Genomic DNA, 15,597 nt, shown 5'->3' with positions numbered 1-15,597 from the left:
TTCTGTGTGCAAAATGGCTGCCGTGTTTCCCTACATTAAAACAGTGACTACAGTTCCAAAGTTCTTAATTGGCTGTAATGCACTTCGGGGCGTCTTGAACATAGGAACAGAAATAGGCCATTCAGTCTCTTGGGCCTGCTCCGCCATTCAATTAGGTCATGGGTAAGCTGCACCTCAGCTCAGTTAGGTAAGGGTATCCCTTGATACCCTTGCCTAACAAAAATCTATATCTCAGTCTTGAAAGCTGTGATTGTTCCAGCATCCACAGCCTTTTGAAGAGAGTGTTCCAAATTTCAACTACCCTTTGTGTCAATAGGTTCTTCCTGATTTTGCTCCTGAATGGCCTTGCTCTAATTTTAAGAATATGTCCCCTTATTCTTGATTCCCCTAGTTTCTCTCTTTCTAGCCTATCGAATCCTTTTAACATTTTAAACACCTCGATCAGATCACCCCTCAATCTCCTATACTCAAGGGAATACAAGGTCCTGAACCTGTCCTCAATTTAACCCTCTAATATAAGAACACCCGCCCGCTTCCCATAACCCTTGACTCCCTAATCATTCAAAAATCTGTCTATCTCCACTTTAAATATATTCAATGACCCAGCCTCCACAGCTCTCTGGGGAAGAGAATTCCAAAGATTCACGACCCTCTGAGCGAAGAAATTTCTCCTAATTTCCGATTTAAAAGGGTGCCCCCTTATTCTGAAATTATGCCCCCCAGTTCTAGATTCCCCCACGAGGGGAAACATCCTCTCTGCATCTGTCAAGCCCCTTCAGAATCTTATATATTTCAATAAGATCCCCTCTCACTCTTCTAAACTCCAATGAGTATAGGCTCAACCTTTCTTCATAAGAGAACCCCTTCATCTCTAGAAGCAACCTCATGAACCTTCTCTGAACTGTCTCTAATGCAAGTATATCCTTCCTTAAATAAGGAGACCAAAACTGTACGCAGTACTCCAGGTGTGGTCTCACCAACGCCCTGTACAGTTGTAACAGGATTTCCCTACTTTTATACTCCATTCCCTTTGCATTAAAGGCCAACACTCCATTTGCCTTCCTACTTACTTGCTGTACCTGCATGCTAACTTTTTGTGATTCATGTATAAGGGCCCCCAGATCCCTCTGTACCTCAGCATTTTGTAATCTCTCCCCATTTAAAAAATAATTTGCTTTTTTATTTTTCCTACCAAAGTGGATAACTTTGCATTTACCCACATTAAACTCCATCTGCCAGATTTTTGCCCACTCACTTAGCCTATCTATATCCCTTTGGCGATTCTTTCCCACCTATCTTTGTATCATCAGCAAATTTGGCTACATTACACTCGGTCCCTTCATCCAAGTCATTAATATAGATTGTAAATAATTGAGGCCCCAGCGCCGATCCCTGCCGCACCCCTCTAGTTACAGTTTGCCAACCTGAAAATGACCCATTTACCCTGACACTCTGTTTTCTGTTAGTTAGCCAATCCATGCTAATATATTACCCCCAACCCCGTGAGCTCTTATCTTGTATAGTAACCTTTTATGTGGCACCTTATCGAATGCCTTCTGGAAATCCAAATACACTACATCTACTGGTTCCCCTTTATCCACCCTGCTCATTACATCCTCAAAGAACTCACAACTTTGTCAAACATGATTTCCCTTTCATAAAACCATGCTGACTCTGCTTGACTATGTTATGATTTTTCTAAATGTCCTGCTATTACTTCCTTAATGATGGACTCCATCATTTTCCCAATGGGAGATGTTAGGCTAACTGGTCGATAGTTACCTGCTTTCTGTCTCCCTCCTTTCTTAAATAGGGGTGTTACATTTGCGGTTTTCCAGTCCGCTGGGACCTCTCCAGAATCCAGGGAAATTTGGTAGATTACAACCAATGTATCCACTATCTCTGCAGCCACCTCTTTTAAGACTCTAAGGTGCATGCCATCGGGTCCAGGGGACTTGTCCACCTTTAGTCCCATTAGTTTGCCTAGTACTTTTTCTCCAGTGATAGTGATTGTTTTACGTTTCCCCCCTCCCCCACCCCAATAGCCCCTTGATTATCCATTATTGGGATGCTTTTAGTGTCTTCTACCAGGAAGACCGATACAAAATATTTGTTCAATGTCTCTGCCATTTCCCTGTTTCCCATTATTAATTCTCCAGACTCATCCTCTAGGGGACCAAAATTTACTTTAGCTACTCTCTTCCTTTTTATATACCTGTAGAAGCTCTTACTGTCTGTTTTTATATTTCTTGCAAGCTTACTCTCATAAGCTATCTTCTCTCTCTTTATCATTTTTTTAGTCGTACTTTGCTGCTTTTTAAAAATTTCCCAATCCTCTGGCCTTTCACTTTTTCGCAACATTGTATGCTCTTGCTTTCAATTTGATACCATCCTTTACTTCCTTAGTTAGCCACGGATGGTTCATCCTTCTCTTAGAGTCTTTCTTTCTCTTCCTTAATCCCCTGTATCATTCTGGTAAACCTGCACTGCACCACCTCCAAGGCCAGTATATCCTTCCTGAGGTGTGGTGCCCAGAACTGAACGCAGTGCACCAGATTGGGTCTGACTAAGGCTCTGTAAAACTAAGCATAACTTCCTCCTCTTTGTATTCCAACCCCTTGAGATAAATGCCAACATTCCATTAACCTTTATGATTCCTTTTTGTACCTGTCTACTGGCTTTTAATTTGTGTATTTGGGCTCCCAAATGTCTGCTCCTCTACAGTCCCTAGTTTCTTCTCATTTAGAAAATATTCTTCTTTGCCTTTCTTGGATCCAAAGTGGATGACCTCACACTTGCCCACATTGAACTCCATTTTCCATAGTTTTGCCCACTCACTTAATCTTTCTCTGTCCTTTGACAATTTCCTGCTCCTAGCAGTGCTACTTATCCTCCTAACTTAGTGAGGTTGTGAAAGGTTCTAGATAAATATAAATTATTTCTTTCAACACTGGGGATTCAGACCTGATTGGTCTGAATCTATTGTTTTTTTTTAGCCTGTCCTGAACTTCCATCTCATTTATATCAAAATTACTAATTTTCTCCTGGTTTACCTGTTTGGGGAGGGCACGTTGCTCATGTCTTCGCTTGTGAATATTTGGAGGTAGTCGTCATTCAGTGTTTATTATCATTTAGGTAACTGCTGGCTGTGCTTTTAATTTTTATTACCCTCAGACGATCTCTTTAATTCTGGCTCATCTCAATGACAACCTTCAACTTTTGGTCACCTTCCAATTTAGCTTTTATCAACTGTCCCCTGTGACTTTGAATTCTCTTAGGTGTTCACTTTCAGATTTCCTTTAGTTATTCATACGTTATTAATTCTTTAGTTCACTTTTGTTTTACCTTCTCTTGATGAAGCTCCACACCTTTCCTGAGGTTTTGGAGAGTTTACTTTGAAGTGGTGGGTTCCATTTCTTTACAATACTGATAACTTTTAATGAAGTCCCTCACAGGATTTTTAATCTTCAGTTTTCCTCTCTCAATGTATTTGGATTTGTATGCCAGATCTGGGAGTCCTCCTAAGATCACAGCCACATTTAGTGACTGGAAGTCTGTTTACATCAATGCAGTGTAACTCGAGCTGCTTTTACATTGACCTTCGAGGGTTCATGCACTGCCAGTTCCCAGTATGTGAGCCTTCCCAATGTAGTCTTAGTGAATCTGGCAAGTTTATTTTGGAGTCCCTGCTGGGTGCATGAGACCCATGAACTGTAGGAACCTTTATGCACCCTTTACGGTCAGTGTAAAAGCAGTTTTAGAAGGCTGCCATGTGCACTTAAGTCTTGAGGTGTGAGGCCCTCTCCAGGGTCCAAACTGCATCATTTTGAGATCCCAACGCATGGAGTATAAATCTAGTTTCAGACTAAAGAAAGAGATTATTTATTTTAATTAATTAATTGAGCTGCACGATTAGAAAATTATCAATTTAAGAATATTGTTTGGATTATTTGTGTTAGTTAATGCAGATGATATAGAGGTTTTTAATCAGTTTTCATACCTCCACTTTACATACTGATTCATCACAAAGTAAAGCAGCCATTATAAACCATTGTATTGATATGCATTGCAATAGTGTGAGTAGGACAAGAGTGGAAAGTTCTAATCTTTAGACTGGTGAGTACTTATTGATAGGACATCAATGTAAAAAAGTGCATATTCAATCTCCACCCTCTAATGATTTGTCAGTTTTGGTTTACAGTGTTTTGCAGTGAGACTGTTACAATAAAATGGAAATAGTTATTAATGCTTTCTTACAATGCTGTTGGTCTAGCCCTTACAAGTGGGTCAAATTAAATAATCGTTACTAGATCAGAAGTCCCTTTGTGTTTGCGTTTTTATTTAAAAGTTTTATTGGTTTGTATTAAATGAATATACAGTACTTTACAACAACAATGTGCATTTGTATAATGCCTATAATATAGAAAAACATGCCAAGGCACTTAACAGAGGCATAAAGAAAAATGGACACTGAGCCAACGAAGGAAAGTTTAGGTGGGGTGACCAAAATCTTAGTCAAAGAAGTGGGATTTAAGGAGGGTCCTAAAGGAGCAGATGGAGAGTACTTGATGAGCAATTGCAGGTCCAGGTAAAAGGTTCAATATGGTCCGAATTTTGGAGTTTTCCACTTCCTTGTACTGCTCCTGCTGGGATATCATGAGACCATGCGATGAGCGAGATCTACAGTGGTTTGATTTTCAGAGGGCTCACTTAAGTGTCCTGACATTTGAATAGATGTTTGATTAAACATTACTTTATTAAGAGATTGCCAAATCTGAGTTCCATCCTCCAAACAAAAAAAAGTTTAGAATCCAGAATTTGAAACAGTTAGTTCCTTTATATATTTGTGGGTTACGTGTCTCCACAGCTTTATCTGTACCGATTACTCTTAAACATTCTGGGCTCAGAAACAGTATTACATCAAAAGCAAAATTCTGCGGTTGCTGGAAATCTGAAATAAAACAGAAAAAGCTGGAAATACTCAGCCGGTCAAGCAGCATCTGTGGAGAGAGCAGCAGAGTTAATGTTGAAACGTTAACTCTTTCTCTCTCCACAGATGCTGTCTGTCCTGCTGAGTATTTCCAGCATTTTCTGATTTTATTTATTATAGTATTACATCACTGGGGAGATACAGGCTTTGGATATTGAAGCAGTGGAAAAATAAGATATTGTTTATCAACCCATGTCCCAATCAGTCTAATCTGCCTTCAGTGATTTGGTTAATTATTTGATTTTCAGAGTAGGGCCAAACGTGTTTCCCCGCAGGGATCCTGCATAGGTTTTATGATACAAAGACAAAAATGTACTAGTCCAGTAACATAACCACGACATGATCATACTAGTTTAATATAGCTTTTGTGGGAAACTTCCAGTCTTTCACACACCGCTCAGAAAGCCTGTGGGCAACTTTAATCACTGACCTGCGATAGTCAGCTGTATGTAAGGGTAATATTTGTTTTCACGTGAATTTTGTACAGCTTGATAATTAGGATCTGTATTAATATACTGTGGCTGCGATCATTTGTTACTTTCCTTATTGATGAAGAAGCAGCAGAATTGGGACATAGCATTTGTTGAACCTGTTTGGGCTGGATATTATGGATGAGGAGAGGGCACTGATTGCCTTCAGGGTATCTGTTGCTTCAAAAGGCTATTAAGATCCAACTTGAATTTGTTTCTAAGATCGTACAATCTAAATGACAATGTACCCAGAGTAACAAATGAGACTACAGAGCTTCAACTGGGGTCCTGGGAGAGCTGGGCCAAATCAGATGAGGATGGAGGGGGCGCTACGAGGCTATGGTATTTGTAAAGCCTCCGACCATGCGATTTCTTAGCCAAGAGCTTTCTGCCAATGGCCTACAAACCCAGCAAGGTGATTTGTCTGTTGGTACTACAATATTTTAATTTTGCCAGTTGGCAAATAAGTCATAAAGAAGATTTTATTAAAGCTACAGGACGAGAAAAGGATTGTTAAGCCCTGTGAAAAAGCAGCTTGACTCCAAATCCCCAAATATTTTTTCAGTGTGCTATATGCAAATACCTTTGAGTGTAGTTATTGCATTAGGTCCAGAAAGTATGTTTATTTCTACATTGTCAGAAGACTTTTTTAAACTGTTAGTGCTCTAACCATCCAGTGATTTGCAAAATTTAATTTCAAGCAATGGTATTGTACACCAGTTGGCAGGTATAGAGCAATTCTGCACACAAATTTGAAGCCTGCAGAATTATTGTCCCGTGCTCAAGTGTCAGTTCATTACTAAAATAAATGAAACGTGTTTTGCCAAAAATAAAATGCAGCTGCTATTTATAAACCATCATAGTTGGACAGTTCTTCCATTTGTTGCAGCAGTTAGAAAGTGTCTTTTGTGATTCTGTTGTATACCTGTAATGCAGGTTGACTGCAGTGTTTCATGCCAGTCATTTGACTACCATTTTGGATTAGTGGGCATTTTGCACAGTGAGCTAATGTGGGTATTGCAGACTGATTACACTAACAATAATGAGCATTTTGGCTTGCAGTGTCAATGACATGGGGAAATGGCCACTTTATGGACATCATGGAAACAAACTGATATATTCAGACATAATCCAGTGAAACTGATTTAAAATAAAAATGCTGAAATGTAGTTTGTGGTTTAAAAGGCATACTATGTTGATTTCTTTCTTTCTATTTCATATAATAAATGTGCATAATTGATTTTATTTCGTTTTATATCAGTCAACATCAGATACATCAAATGGACCAGGACAACCAGCATCTTTTGGAAATGCCCCTCCCATGATTCCACCACCATTTGTAAGTATTGATGCACGGTGGTGTTAGCTGCAGGTGTTTTTTTTTTAGTTTTGTAATAATGCTGAAATATATCAATGCCTTTTTCTTAAGATGGGACCGCCTGGTATGCCTCCACCATTTCCACCTATGGGCATGCCACCCATTGGCCAGAGACCACCAAATATGCCACCATTGCCACCGGGTATGATGCCACCAATGATTCCTCCAATGACTGGACCACCAATGGGACAGGTAACTTTTTTGTGGTGCAATGAATTGCCCTATAGTATATGTTATAGTTGGTCTGCAAATTCAGTCATTCTTTTGGATAAAGGCCTAAATATAAATGTTTTAATCTCTTTACCTATTTTATTATATTTTGAAGATGCCAGGAATGATGCCTCCCATGATGGCAGGAATGATGATGTCTCGTATGCCAACTGCCCCCATACAAGCAACTGCACCTCCGGTAAAACATATTTAATTTTGTGGTACTTGTTAATACCCTCTTCAAATATCTAACAAAATAAGAATGGTTATTTCTAGTCTCCATTCCATTACTGTTCCCCTCTTAGTTGTATATCTTTTGAAGAACTCTGAAGCCAATCGTTAAAGTATTCTATGGAATTGTCACCAAATATAGTATGGCCGTAGATTCATCTGACTCTTTGCAAATGTTTTTTTTGCAGAAACAGTGCATCTTCAGGGTACGTTTAAGTGGGTGCGAAAAGATTTGGAAGCATGGTTGGCAATAGGGATGCTTGGAGGCATTGTGCAAATGCCCTGAGCGACAGCTTCCCACTAATACCATTTCAGTATTCAGGCACCCATAATGTCAAGCTCTTCAGTTGAGTCCACGAGAGATAACAAATTCTAATCAACATCTATATAGTTATTGTGTTCACTTCCAATAAGTGATTTTTTTTGCATAGTTTGTGTACCATATGCAGCCTAAACTGCACCTTTTCTCTCTATTGTATTACAGGTCACACAATTTTGTTTCAAGAACTAAAAATTTTAGAAGAAATAAACTGTATGAAACTAGCATTGTTTTTTAAAAAGTTTCCATTGCAGGTTAGGAAGAAAAACGCTACAGAATATTCTTGATAAATAACTGATGATTTATGGAAGATATTACCAACAGCACTTGAGATTACATATTGTTTCCTTTATTTCACCAGCAAAAACAAGCAAAAAGTCTTCTTGGTACTTCTTGGCTAATAGTATGTGTATAATTTTTTGTACAGTTGCTCTCTTATTGAAATTATTATTTATTTGAAGACATTTGGTCTATTTTTCAACTCTAATCTTAATGAATCTTAAGCTTTTATTTCCTATTTTACAATAGTCTTTTTTTTAACGTGGGCCTGCTAACGTGAACAAGCATCACAGATTTCCCCCTACCTGCAACAGGGGTTCTCCTCAATCCTCCTCTGCTAAACAGGTTATCTCTCTCTTCCCTTCGCTCCCCTGAAGGTTCTTTCTTTCCAATCCCACAAAGGGTATTTCCTCTTCTTATTACCCAGCATGTCCACCGAGCAAGATCTTTCTCTTGTGTAGCTAGCTGACATGGTCATTAAGCCAGAAAACTGGAGTGCAACTTCTAATATTGCATTAAAAAAAAAAATCAGCAGATCTCCTGTGGGTTACACATTCTTCTTTTGCCTTCTCTCTCTCTCTCGCTTTCTCTCTCTCGCTTTCTCTCTCTCTCTCGCTTTCTCTCTCTCTCTCGCTTTCTCTCTCTCTCTCGCTTTCTCTCTCTCTCTCGCTTTCTCTCTCTCTCTCGCTTTCTCTCTCTCTCTCGCTTTCTCTCTCTCTCTCGCTTTCTCTCTCTCTCTCGCTTTCTCTCTCTCTCTCACTTTCTCTCTCTCGCTTTCTCTCTCTCGCTTTCTCTCTCGCTTTCTCTCTCTCGCTTTCTCTCTCTCGCTTTCTCTCTCTCGCTGGCTTTCTCTCGCTGGCTTTCTCTCGCTGGCTTTCTCTCGCTGGCTTTCTCTCGCTGGCTTTCTCTCTCGCTGGCTTTCTCTCTCGCTGGCTTTCTCTCTCGCTGGCTTTCTCTCTCGCTGGCTTTCTCTCTCGCTGGCTTTCTCTCTCGCTGGCTTTCTCTCGCTCGCTTTCTCGCTCGCTTTCTCTCTCTCTCGCTCGCTTTCTCTCTCGCTCGCTTTCTCTCTCGCTCGCTTTCTCTCTCGCTCGCTTTCTCTCTCGCTCGCTTTCTCTCTCGCTCGCTTTCTCGCTCGCTTTCTCTCTCGCTCGCTTTCTCTCTCGCTCGCTTTCTCTCTCGCTCGCTTTCTCTCTCGCTCGCTTTCTCTCTCGCTCGCTTTCTCTCTCGCTCGCTTTCTCTCGCTCGCTCGCTCTCTCTCGCTCTCGCGCTCGCTTTCTCGCTCGCTTTCTCTCGCTCGCTTTCTCTCGCTCGCTTTCTCTCGCTCGCTTTCTCTCGCTCGCTTTCTCTCGCTCGCTTTCTCTCGCTCGCTTTCTCTCGCTCGCTTTCTCTCGCTCGCTCGCTCTCCCTCGCTCTCCCTCGCTCGCTCTCCCTCGCTCGCTCTCCCTCGCTCGCTCTCGCTCGCTATCTCTCTCGCTCGCTTTCTCGCTCGCTCGCTTTCTCGCTCGCTCGCTTTCTCGCTCGCTCGCGTTCTCTCGCGCTCGCGCTCTCTCGCGCTCGCGCTCTCTCCATCTCTCGCTCTCTCCATCTTCCATCTCTCGCTCTCTCCGGCCCGCACCCCCCCCCTCTCTGGCCCCCGCCCCCCCCCCTCTCTGGCCCCCGCCCCCCCCCCCTCTGGCCCCCGCCCCCCCCCCCCTCTGGCCCCCGCCCCCCCCCCCCTCTGGCCCCCGCCCCCCCCTCTCTCTGGCCCCCGCACCCCCCCCTCTCTCTGGCCCCCGCCCCCCCTCTCTCTGGCCCCCCGCCTCCCCATCCGGCCTGCCCCTGGAGCGATCTCTCTCTCTCGAGCTCTCGCTCGCTCTCTGGAGCGAGATGTCTCTCTGGAGCGCTCTCTCGTTCTCTCTCCCTCTGGAGCGATCTCTCTCTCCCTCTCTGTGTCACTCTCTCTCTGGAGCGATCTCCCTCTCTGGAGCGCTCGCTCTCTCTGGCGCGCTCGCTCTCTCTCTCTGGCGCGCTCGCTCTCTGGAGCGCTAGCTCTCTGGAGCTCTCTCTCTCTCTCTGGAGCTCTCTCTCTCTGGAGCTCTCTCTCTGGAGCTCTCTCTCTCTGGAGCTCTCTCTCTCTGGAGCTCTCTCTGGAGCTCTCTCTCTCTCTGGAGCTCTCTCTCTCTCTGGAGCTCTCTCTCTGGAGCTCTCTCTCTCTCTGGAGCTCTCTTTCTCTCTGGAGCTCTCTTTCTCTCTGGAGCTCGCTCTCTCTGGAGCGCGATCAATCTCTCTCGCTCTCTCTGGAGCGCGATCAATCTCTCTCGCTCTCTGGAGCTCTCTATCGCTCTCTGGAGCTCTCTCTCTGGAGCTCTCTCTCTGGAGCTCTCTCTCGCTCGCTCTCGCTCTCTCTGGAGCTCTCGAGCTCTCTATCGCTCTCGCTCTCTCTCGCGCTCTCTCGCGCTCTCTCTGGAGCTCTCTATCGCTCTCGCTCTCTCTGGAGCTCTCGCTCTCTCTGGCGCTCTCTCTCTCTCTGGAGCTCTCTCTGGAGCGCTCTCTCTGGAGCTCTCTCTCTCGCTCTGGAGCTCTCTCTCGCTCGAGCTCTCACTCTCTCTGGAGTGCTCTCTCTCTGGCACGCGCTCTCTAGCTGGAACTCGCTCTCTCTAGCTCGCATTCTCTCTAGTTCGCTCGCTCTCTCTAGTTCGTTTTCTCTCTCACGCTGTCTGCCTAGCTCGCTCGCTCTCCGTCTCGCCCGCTCTCCATCTAGCTGGCTTGCTCGCTCGCTGTCTCTCTGGCCCATGCTGTCGCCCACCCCGGGTCTCTCCCTCCCCGGCCCGCGCCACCGCCCTCCCGTCCCGCGCCCTCGCTTTCCTTCTCTTTGTATTTAACTCTCGGTACTTCTCTTCCATTATAATTTTCCTCTCTGCATAACTCCTATTTTCCTTCATTTTTTTCTATCTCTGTTGTCTGTAATGATAGAATATTCTATGAATTGTCCCTTATCAATTTATAATACACTTTCCATGCAATTGTAAAATAGTCATGTAATTAGTGCACGTGTAATTTTGAAATAAATATATGTAATTCCTTTTTTCACCAACAGCCAGGAGTTAGCACTACAGTCACAGAAGTAACATCAGGCAAGTGCACTTATTTTAATGTCCTGTTACCAGTGTTGAAATTTTATATAGTGACATGAATGTAAAGATAAACCAATAATTCATGTCAAGAGATTGTATTTCATAATGCATCAATTTGGATAGCTCCAAATTGTTACACTCATGTTTACATGTGATTTAAGCAAAAATAGTGTGGTTATATTCTCCGAACAGAACACCGTATTTTATCTTGAAGGAATAGAATTTGTAAAAGAGACCTATGATAAATAATTTGTAAAGATTTTATTTTGCCTGCAATTATGCAAAACCTCAATCCTAACCTGAAATCTTCAGAACTAGAAATGTAACAAACTATTATTGCCTTTTTATTTAGTAAATGTAGAATTATATTCCAGTTGATGTGTTGAGACTCTCTCCAGTGCACAAGAACTAGCATGGCAGAGAATTGAGACAATGCTATCAAAATATTTGTACTGAAAATACTTTGTTATAATATACTTAATTAAATATACCGCACTTCTCCACATCATAGCATAATATTGATTTTGAACAATCCAATGCTTATTCTGATGTATCTTAACTCTCTTTTCCAGCTCCTTCAGCCACTATTGTTCAGGTGAGTAGCTATGCATGGCTGCTGCTTTTTCCTACCCCTTTTTAAATGTCCTGCTGCTTTTCCCTACCTTTTTAAAAAAAAAAAAAAAAAAAAAAAAAAAAAAAATCCTCTTCTAATTCTACTCTTGTATCTGTACAAATTTCTGCTTTTTTCTCCCTCCTATCTTCTTTCACTCTCTTCCCAAAACATATGCTGTATTGCATTGCCTGGATTAGCATAACTATTATAATGTTAAGGGTATGGCTGCTCGTCTCAAAATATACTTAAGTGGTTTGAAGAAAGCATTTAATTTTTCTATAACGCGGAAATATGCGTGCAATTGCAATCGGTCGATTTAGTAGTCTTGTTTGGGAAATACTTCCACACTATAAGACATTTATTTTTAATCACAGGTGTTATATATTTTGAGATGTGCCAGTCATATAAATTCCAGTCATTTCACTGCTAGTTTCTTTAGACCTCTAATTGACTGAAGGATCTGCATCACAGAATCACAGAAACCCCACAGTGCAGATAGAGGCCATTTCGGCCCATCGAGCCTGCACCGACACATATCCCACCCGATCCCCGTAACCCCTACACCAACACATATCCCACCCTATCCCCGTAACCCCACGTATTTAATCCCCCTAACACTAAGGGTCAATTTATCATAGCCAATCAACCTAACCCGCACATCTTTGGACTGTGGGAGGAAACCGGAGCACCCGGAGGAAACCCACGCAAACACGGGGAGAATGTGCAAACTCCACACAGACAGTCACCCGAGGCCGGATTCGAACCCGGGTCCCTGGCGCTGTGAGGCAACAGTGCTAACCACTATGCCACCGTGCTACCCATCATAGTAATCAGCCTTTAATTGACCTCAGGAAGGCACAGTAACGTGATCTTTTGATCTTAAAATGATACGCCAGGTTGCACGGAACACCACCATTATTTAAATTTTAGGTTTTTTTAAAAAAAAGTTGTGTTTTAGTTTATAGATTCACAAATCTCTGAAGTAAAGTGTATCTTTTTCGAAATAATTTTTTTCTATTGGAAAGACTAAGGAACTAATGTTTTTCAGGTTACAAATCCTACAGTTTCTAGCGCTCAGCAAATTTCTACTGCTAGTGAATCTTCTGGCGAAGAGCAGCCCAAGAAGGTATGGAGCTGTGACATATTTTAATTTTCAGTAAACACATCTATTTAAATTGTCAGTATTTCAAAATTCTATGCAGAATTTAATCATGGTTTCTTGAAGAATACCAAAAAGTACAAGTGTTCACCTGCTGTTTAAAATTGACCTAAGTTAGTCAAACTCCAACTTGGCTCAGAAATTGGGTATTGAGTGAAGACATAACTTGGATTTATGTACCTTTCATGTACTCAGGATGTTTCAACGCCCTTTACAGACAATAAATTACTTTTGAGGTGTAATCACTGTTGTAGGTAAATGCAGCATAAAGATCCAACAAATGGCAGTTAATATGTTTTTGATGGTGCTGATTGAGGGATCAATGTTGACCAGGACATCAGGAGAACTCTCCTACATTGCTTTGAATAATGTTATGGCCTCTTTTGTGACCATCTGTGTTTAATGTCTCCCACAGTGCAGTAATCCCTCAGTACTGTACTGTAGTGTCAGTCTCGATGATCTGCCCAAGTCTTGAGAGGGAGGGGCTTGAACCTATGACCTAGTTCAGGCGAGAATGATACTACTGTGCTAAGGCTAGAACTGCGTAGACAAACTGCTGGAACTCTTTATTGTCCTGCCCATCCTCGAACATTAAAGGAGCTGTTATTTGGGGGAACTGCTAAGTCTTTGTCCATCTTGCTCCATCACCATGCTTCTTGGTCAATCTGTAGCATGGCAAAAACAGTGATGTAAAGGTCTACACCTTTACTCTTTTGTTCTATCTTGAGAATGTTGAGGTGAAAGGCTGTATTAATGTAGACAAGTGTGTGGTGTAGGTAAATGTCTACTATGTCAAACCATTAAGAACTTTTAAAAATTTACAATTTCTCCCAAGTACAAATTTTCAATCACAACAGAAAATCAAGCTATCCTGTATTATTCCTTGACATATGGTCCTCTTACTATATTTATTTGGATATCTATTTTATTGTATGACATTTTTATTTAATATCACAACTTGTCCTTTCAGAAGTCTGTTTGGACTGAACACAAATCTCCAGATGGAAGGACCTATTTCTACAATTCTGAGACAAAACAGTCCACATGGGAGAAGCCAGATGAGCTGAAATCACATGCAGAGGTGTGAGGAGATGACTTGGATATATCTAATATGGGAGAATAAGCCTGTTAAATTGTTTGTTGAAGGGTGGCGGGTGGGGGGACTTTGAACGAGAGTTTATTTTTACTTGTTCCTAATTTCAATATAGATCTTTTACACAATTCCTCTTAATGTACCTTCATTTTCATCAAATTATTTATTAATTAAATAAAAAGAATGAATGTTTGATTTTGTAGTACAGCATTATTTTACAATGTTTTATCACAAAGTAAAGAGGAGATCTTTGTTCTGTAAAATTAAGTGATGGACCATTGTATGAATTCAGATATTAATGTAAGAATGCTCTTTTATTTTAAGCAATTGCTATCAAAGTGTCCTTGGAAAGAATACAAGTCTGATACTGGGAAACCCTATTATTATAATTCTCAAACAAAAGAGTCTCGATGGACAAAACCCAAAGAATTGGAGGAGCTTGAAGGTAAAATGCTTTAATAGTTTCTGTGAAAACTGCATCACATTTTAAAACCATTTCTTTAACAAAAAGGAAAAGAATTCCAGTTGAATTTTGCTTTTTTCAAAGCAACATGCACAAACACAACAGTGATGTTGTTAATCATGCTGCATTTGCACTTTGACAGCTATGATTGGCCTAACACTCATGAAAACTACTGATTCAAGTAAATATTGTGATCTCACTCCTGCTAAAAAGAATCACGGTTTCTCGTCACCAACATGTTTTCTTATAACTAGGAAATTCCATCAAAGAACTTGGATAGCACATGATCATTTCTGTAATTAAAGCTTGAATTTTTATTGGTGTAAAGTAGTATTGAAGCAATTAGTTAATTAAGGACAGCAGTTGAAAATATTGCTATTTGTAAATCAAACTTGGAAAGTAGTTTTAGCTGTATAGTCTAGTGGTATGTATTTTTTTTTGCTTTCCGAGGTGACAGTGTGTTGTCGGCATCTCGCGTATTCTTCACCGAGTGACTTAATACAATCCAGGTTTAATTATAAAGTTGGATTATAGTAACTCAAACAAATATAGAAAAAGATGCAAGTTTTGGGATGTTAATGAAAGCTGTAATTTGTGAACACAAAAGTATTGGGGGTGAGGGAAGCCAGAATTGTAACATCAAATTTAAATCCGCACACTTGATGCACTTTATTTTTCACTTGATAAAATAATTAGTAGCTGAAAGAGTATTTGGTGAGGTAGCAACTGAAATTCCATTGTTGAACTGTTGTAGCTGTTGCCCATAAATGAGGGTGCAGACATTAATAGGAAAAGTTTTTTTTAACCTTTGCCGCTTGTAAAGTGACCATTTTTCTTCATGATTGTTTTATCAATTTTGCTGTTAAAAAGTTGTGGTTTATGCTAAATTTCAGATTATTGTAGTTGCTGTTGCAGGTTTCTAAACTTAAATTATTTAGTCAAATCATATGAACAAGCTCTAAATTTTGAATAATTTATTTAAGTCAGTTAAATTTATCAAAGGAAGGTTTTCTGCTTAACAATAAAATGTATCTAGAGTTTATGGTAGAAGCTTCTATCTATATTTTAATAAAGCAGGCGCAGCTGACTGATTTGTATCCTTAAAAAGCTATTTTTATTATCAAATACTGCATCATAATCTATACTGTGAAGGAATAGCATACTGTGTTCAACCGTTTTCAAAAGTAAATCAATCAGATGCTGTTTTTTATTTTTCGACAGAAATGATCAAAGCTGAGGAAGAAAATGGGTATGTTCCAAACATCATTTCAAAGTGTTC

General features: G+C 41.0%; 1 protein-coding gene across 5 annotated transcripts in view; it reads left to right on the top strand.

Annotated features, from left to right (window-relative positions):
• Nucleotides 1-15,597, top strand: part of prpf40a (PRP40 pre-mRNA processing factor 40 homolog A) — a 49,285-nt gene that overhangs the window by 2,579 nt on the left and 31,109 nt on the right. For 4 of the 5 annotated variants that reach the window (XM_085986301.1, XM_085986304.1, XM_085986305.1 and 1 more), the window contains 10 exons: nt 6,722-6,799; nt 6,890-7,030; nt 7,164-7,247; nt 7,960-8,001; nt 10,954-10,990; nt 11,563-11,585; nt 12,652-12,729; nt 13,733-13,843; nt 14,180-14,300; nt 15,540-15,567. In XM_085986301.1, coding sequence (XP_085842427.1) covers nt 6,722-6,799; nt 6,890-7,030; nt 7,164-7,247; nt 7,960-8,001; nt 10,954-10,990; nt 11,563-11,585; nt 12,652-12,729; nt 13,733-13,843; nt 14,180-14,300; nt 15,540-15,567 — 743 coding nt within the window. Of the gene's footprint in view, nt 1-6,721; nt 6,800-6,889; nt 7,031-7,163; nt 7,248-7,959; nt 8,002-10,953; nt 10,991-11,562; nt 11,586-12,651; nt 12,730-13,732; nt 13,844-14,179; nt 14,301-15,539; nt 15,568-15,597 lie in introns of those variants that run through there. The other variant, XM_085986302.1, reaches the window with a different exon arrangement.

This window comes from Somniosus microcephalus, chromosome 4 (genome assembly GCF_052327205.1).
Source record: "Somniosus microcephalus isolate GS21.2 chromosome 4, FLI_Smic_1.0, whole genome shotgun sequence".
Classification (NCBI taxonomy): domain Eukaryota; kingdom Metazoa; phylum Chordata; class Chondrichthyes; order Squaliformes; family Somniosidae; genus Somniosus; species Somniosus microcephalus.
The sequence above is the reverse complement of the archived record's forward strand: the minus strand, read 5'-3'. Positions and strand labels throughout refer to the sequence as shown.